This window comes from Phalaenopsis equestris, unplaced genomic scaffold, assembly GCF_001263595.1.
Source record: "Phalaenopsis equestris unplaced genomic scaffold, ASM126359v1 Scaffold000002, whole genome shotgun sequence".
NCBI lineage: Eukaryota > Viridiplantae > Streptophyta > Magnoliopsida > Asparagales > Orchidaceae > Phalaenopsis > Phalaenopsis equestris.
This window is the reverse complement of record NW_018164444.1, coordinates 73,421,316-73,433,340: the sequence shown is the minus strand read 5'-3', so window position 1 is coordinate 73,433,340 and position 12,025 is coordinate 73,421,316. Positions and strand designations below refer to the sequence as shown.

The window sequence follows — 12,025 nt, the reverse complement described above, 5'->3', positions numbered from 1 at the left end:
ATATATATATATATATATATATACACTAACTAGGTAGATCCTGGAGACTCACCGTGCACTTAGTTGCTGGTTAGGACACTTATCGTTTGATAACGCACCGAACCACGTGACGGGGACCAGGAGCTCGTGTCCCGTACCTTAAGTCTGAATTTTACATTCTTGTATAGACTTAGGATCGGGCATGCATATGCGGATTATGGTCGCTTTTACTGCTTTCCTAGGATATGTTGCCAACTCAGCGACATTTTGGTCTCCTCATTTATATATTTTGGAGTGTTTTCTTTTGAATGCCTGGAATGCTTCTATTATTTAATTTTGTGCATATGAGATCTCATTGAAAAATATAATCTAGGCACATTAAGGAACCTAAAAATATAAATTTTTTTATTTTAAAAATCCTAATAAAAGATTAAGATAAATCAAATATAGGATTAAAATATTTAGGACTTTTCAAAACCTATCTTTCACTTTATGCATGACCTTCAGACGGATTTTAAAATGGGTGCATGCATGAACATATCCCCAATCACATTTAATAGAACATTAATGTTTATGATTGTAGTAGATAATTGCTTCATATTTGAATGTTTCGAGGAGAAGCCCCCGTGCTTCTCCAATCCGACTGACCCAACATAGCTTTTTACATAAGAATATGTCTAGTGCACCTAGAGTGCTAGAAGTCTCCCTGACCCAGAAAGAGTGTCCAACTTTATAGTTGAACCTCCCCTCCTCTTTCTTTCTTACGACATCCTCACCTCTTTGGCGGATATAAGTGCCGCCTATTGGAGCTCCGCCCGATAGTCATAGAACAAAGTCTAGTTCTTTTGACCTTATGACTACCGAGGTTCCTATGAACGACATAATTTAAGGATTGCTGACGAGGATCTCTGGTCTTGTTGGGTCGACTATTTTCACAATTAGGTAAACTTAGGGTCCTAGTAGCTTGGAATAATAGGTCTGTGGTACCCGACCTAGCTACCTCTACCTCTTAGGACTATCCTCCCTACCTTTAATTATCCCTATTGAGCCTATATGCTCCTTTGATTTCGTTGATATTGTTTTTATGGCCTGAAGCCGATAAACTGCCATTCGTCTGAGATATGTCAATTTGTTCTCTGCCCTTACGGTCCAGACGTACTTTGATACATAAGGATATCCCTGTCAAAATGATTATGGTTATTTTGCAAGCTTTGTATGCATAGAAACAGCTACCCATTTAGGATGTGAGAGATTCACTCTCTGCTTAGTGGCTCAACGTAACTTCAAAGCATCGAGACTTTCTTATACGAAATAAATACCATTTGTGGACTTATCTCCCCAGAACCATGATAATAAAAGAGAAACCTCTTTTATAGAGAGTATTTTTTGGCATTCCCCAAGATGTAATTAACCAAGTGGGATACAACTCATTAGGAGTGCTCTTTACCCCAGAATAAAAATGTTCATTTTGGTTTTCTAGTTACTAAGACTTATGTAGGGATTTTGTTTGTGAATTTAGAGTTTCGAGGTATTTCAATCCGATCTTATTTGGACGTATACTCTCGACCCATCACACGAAGATTACCAATACATAAACCTCTTTTCTTTTTGTATTGTTTTTCTATTTGTTTGTCGTATGTCTTTTGTTATTCGATTTCTCTCATCTTCAAATCATTTATATGGTTCAAGAAGAAGATTTCCTCAAATAGGGGAATGACAAGATGACACATAAATAAGAAAAGCCGACGACATCTAGATGCTAAAAAGTACTGAGAAAAACAGAGATGATCCATGAAGCTGTTATAAAGCAGCGGGCTTTAGCTAAAGAGACCTTCCGATGGAATAGGAAATTCATCGTGCCGCTGCCACCGTTGTCGAGTTATCAACTCTGACGGACTCAAATATGTCGAAGCAGAGAAAGTGACAGAGGTGACAAAGTGCTCGTTATGCGTATTTAAATTTTAGTGTTTTTCCCGTAAATATTGAACTTTAGGTGCTAGATAGAAAAATTCATATATTAGCCGCTATGTAAAATTTCCATAAAAATAAATTAGAAAATATTTTAAACTTCTTTTGTTTAGATTTGAATCAAAATATTCTCATCTAATTTATTATACTTAAAATCTTCATTCCAACCCCATAAATTCTATTAGGAAAGAATTTAATAAATTCTAAGTTTAGCTCAAATTTATTCAAATAATTAATTTATAGAATTTTAGTCTTGTCAAATTATGTTTTTTTTTATTTTATTTTTGATATATTTTAATTGTGAAGTTTTTGTGTATGAATCACTCAAAATATTGAATATAAAATTTCAATCATGCTAATTTTAAATATGTAACGTTTGAATTATATTTTTAATTTTAACCACGCTCTAAAATATTATATTTAAAATATAAGTGATTTATAAATTATTTTAGAGTAAAATAACTTAAATATTCATTTTATTTATTAATTTAATAATAATATTAAACATCAAAATACAATAAAACATGCAAAATAAAACCTAAGAAAAAAAAATACAAAAGGATTGGATAAATACTACCCCCAAAAAGCACTTATGATAACCGGAACAATTTTTTTCTTTGTAATACTTTTTCTCTGCTCCCCACGCTCCCCAACCGTCTCCCTTCTCTTCAATTTTCGGAAAACCCACTCCTCCCTCCTCTATAAATGCCTAATCGGCCTCCATAGAGGGATAGCAGCGAGGTGGCATCGAAGATGGGGTTATTGGAATCGGATTGGTGGCGCATGGCGGCGGCGAGTGTGGTCGTCGCTGTGGTGGCGTCCTCAGGGTTGTGGAGGGCGTTGCTGTTGGTGCATCAGTGGTTCCATGAGCGGAAGCTCGACGACGATCTTCGCCGCCGGCTGCCGCCCGGCAATCTAGGTTTGCCGTTTATCGGCAATATGTGGGCGTTTCTCCGGGCATTCAAGTCCGGCGCTCCCGATTCCTTTATTGACTCGTTTGTTCAAAGGTGACTCCTCAATTTCCCCCACCCTCTCTCTCTCTCTCTCTTTTTTTCAATGTCTAGGTTTTGACATGAAGAAAATATATTATTTCGTTATAGATTTTAGCGCTTGCTCATGTTTGAATATTAAATTATTTCATCTGATAGCAATTTTCAATTTATAGTACATGTTTAAGCCAAAAAAAAATTATAAAGAAGTCGACAGATTTGTTTCTTCCGGTGAGATTTCTGAATTTTTTTTTGGGAAATGAAAATATCTCAATTATTTATAGTAGTTCTTTTTTGATAATTTAGTCCTCAGGTTGGTATAATTTCCGTTTCCATGTTTTGTCGTTTAGTGGGCACACTCTTTCTTATGGATTATTCTTACATTAAATTATATGTATGTGTAGGTCTGAGTGTTTTTGCAATAGTAAGATTTAGGTTTCGGTAAAAATGTAAAATTTTATATGAAGGCTTTTACACCAATATGTATGTATTTACATGCATGTAAGATTCGACAACATATCTCAAGTTATTCTAATTACTTAATCTTAAACATATTAAAAGTTTAAAATAAGAAAATTTCGAGTACTTGATTTTTTTTTCTTGGAAAGTCTTGAAATTCTTTTTGACCCTTGCATTCCATCTTCCATGTGTTGCATTTTTGCTTCTTTCCAATTTTTACTCCCTATATCTGTCTCTCTGTCTTTGGATAAAAGTATCTTTAAAACTATCTTGTGGATTCGAAGCTTATGAATTTGTTCCAAAAGCAAGTTTTTTTTAATGAAAAATTTAACTTGAAATGCAATTTTTTTCACCAAAATTTATACATTTTAAGAAATATAGCTCTAAGATGGCAGAGACTAAATTGCCCTTACATGTATGCCAGTAAATTCGTATGAATTTACATATCTGACACCTAAATTTTACTTTTTAAAGTTTATAGCACTCAATTCTTTCACATCACATTAAAAATACCACCTTTTAAACTATTAGGAGGTCGAATACACATTCTAGTGCATATGTAAGGTGGTTTGTATGTGAAAATTGAAGTATAGAAGTTAGATATGTAAATACGTACATATAAGCTGTGCGATTTGTATATGAATCATCATAATTTTTTATCTATATTATTGTCATCATTCTAAAACTATTAAATTTAAATTTAAAAAAATTTCGCATATTAGAGTACTAATTAGTTTGGTGGATAAGTGCCTTGAGAGTTGTTGCCGATGGCTTTGAGTTTGATCTCACCCACTCAATATTAAACTCCCAACTTTTAGGTGGGAAAAAAACCACTTATTTTTTATTGAGAAACTAATTGTAGAATTTTTATGAGGAATTATTCTTGTGATTTTTGTTTTTTTTAGGGGCAGTAGTTCGGATAGTTGAACTCTCTTTAGTTATAAAATTGATCTCACAGTATCTGTTGTTTTCGTTTATTAGTCAATTTAGCTTATGCATTTCTTGTGAGTATTTAATAGTTGCATTGGGGAGGCCAAGAGCAGTGCTGAGGGAGGGAAAAAAAAGGGAGTTTTATTGTGGCTACAATGCGCCTGGTCCAAAAAGGGGGCCTGGACTCCCCCATGGATTTTTTATTTTTCATATTTTTGAAAATAGAGGGCCACCACTTCAAACACCTACATTGGCAATCTTATATGGTGCCAAATGAGGGGTTAAGAGAAGCTTTTGTGACAAAATATTTTTTTATTTAATAATTAATAATTATTATTATTGTCATCATAATTAGCATAATTATGATTATCAATGTTAAAGTTATTATAAAAATATACATGCGTGTGAACTCTTCTTAATTTTTTTTTGGCTTCGCTTCATGTCAATTTTTTGCCATCACCTGAAAGGTACAAAAAGGCCTATGCAGACCATTTCAGTATTTTAGATGAATGATCAATTTAAGGAAATGAGCCATAAGTAAACTTTATTATCATGTAAATTAGATATTATACGTTGTCCTCTTATGAAATTGCATTATTATTTTGCCATTATTATAACATTTGATTGGGTGACTTGTGGAATATATATGGAAGTCAACTTATGACATATACTAGTGGAATCATTTCAATTTGGCCAGCACTAGGGCCGTTAATCTTTGTAGATATATAAAATACACTTGAATGTGAATTAAAGGATGAAAGGGTGGAGATGTTGTTCAAGAGAGCAATTATTTTATTGTTCACATGAAAATTACCATTAACATAAAATGTAATAGCACTATATAACAAAAAAATAAATTAATAATAAATGAAAATCAGTTTGTTTTTAGCTTGCAAAGATTATTAGTTGTTGGATGTAATGAGAAAAAAATTAAGGAACTGATTAAAAAAGCATGAAAGTTAAAGATGGCTATGAAAGAATTCAACAATGTAATTGAACTTAAACAATGCAACATCAACAACAACAAGCCTTTATCTCACTAAGTAGGGTCGGCTACATGAAACCTTTTTCTCCATTGTGTCCTATTGAGTGTCATATTTCTATTTAATTCTAATAGATTAAATTAAGATCATTTTTATATAATCATTTTTATATAATTTGCCCAAGTCTTTTTAGGTCTACCTCCACTTTTCTTAACATAAGTGGAATCTAAAACATCTTCTCTGCTAGCCAATCATCAGATGGTCGAAGTTTAATGTGATTAATTTCATGTTTTGTTTCTAAATGTCATGACACTCATCCACCTAAGCATTCTCATCTTTGTAACACTTAACTTTGTTTTATACATCTCTTTTAAAAGCCAACATTCTGTGCCATAAAATATTGCAGGTCTTTCCACTATCTTATAAAATTTTCCTTTAAGTATAAGCGCAACTTTTCTGTCTCACAATTGGCCTGATGCATTCCTACAATTCAACCAACCAACTTGAATTCTATTAATAACATCCACATCTATATCAACACAACTTCAAACAATGTACTCGAGATATCTAAAACGTTCACACTTTTTAATGATTTGATCGCCCATAGTTACAACTTTGTTACTAGAGCTACTATTTAAAATTACGTTCTATGTATTTAGTTTTAGATCTTCTCAAATGAAGACCTTTAGACTCTGATGTAGACCTCCATAATTCAAGTTTTCCCTAAAATCTTTCTCCAGTCTTTTCTACAAGAAGGATATTATCAGCGAAAAACATACACTAAGGTACATCCTCCTATAAATGTCTAGTAAGAGCATTCATAACAAAAGTAAAATAATATTAGCTTAATGGTGATCCTTGATGTAATCCAATTGAAATAGGATAATACATTGTCAATCCTCCTTCTGTTCGAACACAAGTAACCATTTATGTATACATATCTTTAATAACATAAATATAAGTCACATCAACATCTTTCTTTTATAAAACTCTCCAAAGGACTTCTCTTGGAATCTCATCTTAAGTTTTTTCTAAATCAATAAAAACCTTTTGTAGATCCTCCTTACTTTCTTTGTATTTCTCTATTAAACTTCTCAATAAATGTATCACTTTCATGGTAGATGTTTCTGGCATAAATCCAAACTGATTATTAGAAATCTTTGTATCACGTCTTAACTGTTAATTACCCTCTCACATAATCTCAAATTATGACACATTAACCTAATTCTTCTATAATTTACACACTCTAGTGCATCCCTTTTATTTTTAAAATTCGGGACCAAATTGTCTTACTCCAGTTCTCAGACATCTTTTAGTTTTTAAAATAATATTAAAGAGTTTTGTAAATAGGAAAACTCTTAAATCTCCTAAATATTTTCACACTTCAATTGAAAATCATTAGATCCTATTGATTTTTGGATTTTTTTTAAAGCCTTCTCAACTTTGTTTTTACTAATGCAATGATAAAAATAAAAGTTATTATTATTAAAGAAATTAAGATCACCAAAGTCGATTTTATGTTTCAAAAACTTCATTGAAAAATTTATCAAAGTAGCTCACCCACCTATGTTGGATATTTTCCTCTAAGAAAAATAGTTTTTGATTTTCATCTTTAATATATTTTACTTGAATTAAATTTTTTATTTTTTCCTTTGTTTGACTAATTTATACATATGATTTTTACTATATTTAATATCTAATATATTATATAGATTGCTAAAAATAAAATTCTTAGCATCACAAATTATTCTCTTAGACGTCCTACGGATCACCTTATATTTTTCACAGTTTTCTAAGTTTTTACATTTAAACTAACTTTTATAAGAAAATTTCTTATATTTTATATATTGCATTTTATTCCACCACAAACTAATTTTTATTTATAAAAACTTTTCCTTCTGATTTTTTAAGTATATATTTTATCACTTGTTTAATAGTGCTTATTACATAATCCCGCATAAAATCAGCTTTTTCATGAAATCTTGAAGTTCACTCATAAAAATAATTTTATTTTTATTTTTTAGGTGCTCTCGTCTAGTTCTATAATAATATTTCATTGTATTATTTTTCTAAGAACTCTTCATCTTCAAATTTATAATTATTAATTGATGTTGAGTACTTAAATATTCATTTGGAATGATCTTATAGGGTCTATTTTGGCAGCTACAGCTTATTAATAAGTTGCTGATTCAGATAAGTTGTTGATCAGCAACTAATGCGATAAAGTGGTTGGTTGTTTGGTTTGTGTTGTTGAAAAATAAATGTTTTGTAACTATTTATGAAAAAAATGACCATTCTGCCCCTGTGCAGTAATGTTGTTTACAAATTGAACATAACTGTTTTAACAATATATTCGATACTTGAGAAACAAAAAATAACTTCAGAATAGTACAAAAAATACGATACATACCTCACTTAATAGTGAGTATCAAGATTGATTAAAAGAAAAAAATTATTAAAATAATAATTAAAAATATGATAATATTAATTTTAAAATCCAAATGACTTATGTCACTAGCTACATCATCCTCCAGGGATGTCATTCAAACCCGATCACTATCGATAGTGGAATCTGCCAGATTGTTTGCTAACCGGAAGAAGTCACACTTCTCTATGATGCCCCGTGGGTACCTGTAGAACTGTCTCCCGTAGCTATGTGTTTGATCTTTGATGTGATGTTAGTAGGGAAGTCTGTAGTCTGAAGTAACAGAGCATTCATCGGGAGGTCCTTGAAATCCTGAAACTCATCTTTTTTGAATAATTCAAAAGGCAATCCATAGTCATAAGAGAAGTTGATATTGCTAAAATAAGTAATTAATTACAGTTTTTTGCATGTGGAACATCTTAAAGAACAAAGTATGTTAACTAACAAATCAGTCACTATAATAAGATAACAGACATTGTAGAAAAAAAGATTCTTGTTTGCCTTTAGCTCATTTAATATCAAGTTCGTGGGTGTCACATATGCATATCACCAAAAAAAGGTCATCCAGAAGTACCTCAAACACTAACGTCAAAAAGAAAAGAGAAACCTAGTTGCCTTTATCAGGATTTCACATATTACACCAAACAACAACGACTAAAAAGACCATTCAGAAGTAATTCAAAAACCTCAACATCAAGAAAAAAATAGAAACTTGGTTGCTTTTATTTGGATTTTACATGTGACACCAATCAACAGTGACTAATAAACCATCCAGAAGAATTCACAAGGTTGAACGTCTCATCATGAACCTCACAAAAAAAAGAAACGAAAGCCATAAAAAAAGAGAGAAGATAATTACAATCAACATAAAACTTACAATATCTTAAATATCAATAATAAATGAAACATAAGATAAACATGAACATTATTAAATAAATAAGAATAGTCCAATTAACAAACCAACAACGACTTCTGTGATCCGGTCTCGCAATTCAGCCGTTTCCGCGACACTCTCACCATATTGAGTGCAACCTTCACGTGCCCCTGCCTCTGGTTATGCTATAGATTGATCTACGTGAAATTCAAATGCTTATGGTGGGACCTGCATGTGATCATCGTCAGCCATGCTAAAGTCTACTTTTGTTCGAAAATGATGCCGTCAAATGTAGTTGTGGAGCACTATCGTGATCACCACAATCTGCACCTGTTTTTGAAATGGATACGTCAATATATCACATAGTATGACCCATTTCTTCTTCTACACTTCAAACATTCTTTCAGTAATGCCGTGTAAGGAGGAATGTTTTTTGTTAAAGATTTTATTCCTACCACAAGCAACACCGCTGGATCTTTTGAATTCAGGAATGTGATATTTTGTATCTGAAAATGACTTCAGAAACCCCCCCTGCAATAGATATCTAGCATCGATCAATTAATATTTATCTGTGTCAAATACCATAATTAATAATAAACTAAAAAAATGAATGTGGTAGACATCTTAACAAACCTGGAGGTGGGTGGGGAAACAGTTTCTTCGATTTGTTGTCGCAAAACCAAAAGTACAACTATCATGTGCGTTACTTTCCCAACCAGTCATCACAAAAGTAAAGCACATGTTGAAGTCACATACCATCACATTTTGTGTGGGTGATACACACCATCCAATATATGCGACATTTTCAATATTGAATACTCGTGTATCCACGTGAGTTCCGTCAATCGCTTCAATGCAGTTTTGTTAGAGAAATAAAGTTTTGATAGTCATGCAAGACATATTGACGTCTGAATGAAATATGCTAAAAAAAAATTACCTTTAAAAATGACATACAGTGGGCAATTTGCATTCTTTGTTGGAGTTGTGTCAAATGTTGGATCATCTGACTTAACAATCTTTGCCTACAAACTGATAAGAAATTTCAAAACCACTTTGAAATATCTGCTAATTGTCTCTGATGAATATTGAAATTGCTCTATCTTTCCTCTAATTGATTCATTTTGTGATAACTACAGAGGGTTATTGCTAACACTTTTCTTAATGTCATTCTTTAGAAGTCTTGAAGTCCATGATGACTATGCAGTTCATCGGGCAAATCTATAAATATAAGTTTTTTCATGCGGAACATGTTATTGAATCTTATAAGATGTCCTTGTAGTTACTCCCTAACCTATTTATCACAAATATAATTCGATGTCATGCAAGGAGTTCGATCGACGTATGAGTTGTAGTATTGGTACAACAAAACTACTGTCGCCGCAATCTTTCTTATCAGGCTCTTTTGCTATGAATTCATGTTAAAGAAGTGATCTGTCAGCTAATAAGTGTGCATCAAACAACGTTAAAAGAACATTTAAAAACTAAAAATAGAGTATAATGAACAAAAATAAATACAGAGCAACATATATATTGTTCGTGTTGGAAAGGAAAACAATCAAATCAAATAACCCATGAAACTAACAGAAAAAAGACCAAAGCTCCTAAACAATAACTCCACAAAACCAATTGTCCTTAAAAAAATTAAATAGTTGACCCAAAGTTCGGGGGGCATCTTCATGAATATCTGTCTGCGGATCGGGTCCTCCAACAACTTCAAGGAGTTCAGATGAAACGACTTATCTGACCTAACTTTATGATATGTCTCTATAATTCGAAGAAAGTCATCTATGGAGGTGTCATGTGACGTACCAGTCTGAATTGTGCACGCTTCTTCCAGTTTTGTTCTTTGACTTCTGACGAAAGCAGTTTCTTTTTTTTTTCTCCACCCTAGGCCGCTTTGACCGGCATGTGGACTCCATCTTCTTTTGGTTTAGGCTGGGGTCTTCACTGGACCCACTTACCTGCTCGGTCTCCAAGTCCTGTAGTATGCTTCCAAACCCATGCTCATTGACGTGAACGCATGAGTGAACATTGCAACAACTCCACTGAACATGCGGTCCAACTTCTTCTCAAGGTTAGGGCAATACTACTGAATCTGAATTTTTTGGCTGTTAGCACTGCCCGCAACCATAGACAAGTTTATTACTTAAAACAACTTAGTCAGATAACAAATGAATAAAAACAAGTAATCATAGGATGTGTTATTACCTCTAATTTCTCAATCCACCAGTCCTCCGAAACATCTCTTGTCCATTTCATTGGATCCCAACCCAAGCCTGTGGACCCCCGTTTTAGTTTTTTTCATAATTTTTAATTATTCTTCAACTGATCTCACTTGTTCTTAAATTACAACCTGTCGTACTCGCTTCCTGTCAGTTATTTGAACTTCTTCATTATATTTTGCCACCATTTGCTAAAATATGTGGTGAGTTTATTTTCCAGCTTAACCTCCTTAAGACAAGCCCCAAAATATGACTGTGACCTCTCTATCCCACATGACTGATGATGCGACTTTTTTTGGGTTTAACCATTGCATTACTAACAAAGAGAAGACAAAACATTAATATTTCACACTGCAATTAAGTATAAAGCACCTCCAACACTGATCAAACATTGATGAAGCACCCCCAACCATAAACCAACACAACATATAGCCACACACACACCAACAACCTCAACCAAGCCACCACCCAACACACAACCATTCACACACCCACAACCACAACACACATAGCACACACCTACAACCTCAACTCAACACACAACCACACACGCACCCTAAACCCAATACAACCATCACACACACATAACGCCACACAAACAACCCACCACAACACACATCCACACACAGACCCTAAACCCAAACACATAACACACACCTTAAACCCAACATAACACATAGCACACACCCACAACCCCAACACAACCGCAACTCAACCAAGCCTTACACACACTCACAACCACAATGCACATAACACACACCCACAATTCTAGCATAACACACAACCACACACACACCCTAAACCCAACACAACCACCACACACACAAAACACCACACAAACCACCCAACACAACACACACCCTAAATCCAACCACTTAGCACACAACCACACACACACCCTAAACCACAACACATTACACACACCCACAACCCCAACATTGTCACCACACAACCAAGCCCCTTGCAACACACATCTACAAGCACACCCACAACCACAACCACAACACACACCCACACAACCTCAAACACAACACACAACCACAACCACACCGTAAACCCAACACAACCACCACACACACATAACACCACACAAACAACTCAACACGACACACATCCACACACACACACCCTAAACCCAATCACAGAGCACACACCCTAAACCCAACACAACACATAACCCACACCTACAACCCCAA

The 12,025-nt window shown here is 33.7% G+C and overlaps 1 protein-coding gene across 1 annotated transcript in view; it reads left to right on the top strand.

The window, feature by feature from the left end:
* The first annotated feature begins 2,559 nt into the window (after window positions 1-2,559).
* LOC110026319 (ent-kaurenoic acid oxidase-like) overlaps window positions 2,560-12,025 on the top strand; it is a 54,816-nt gene continuing 45,350 nt past the window's right edge. The window contains exon 1 of the mRNA XM_020727215.1: window positions 2,560-2,954. Coding sequence (XP_020582874.1) covers window positions 2,701-2,954 — 254 coding nt within the window. The 5' untranslated portion in view covers window positions 2,560-2,700. The remainder of the gene's footprint in view (window positions 2,955-12,025) is intronic.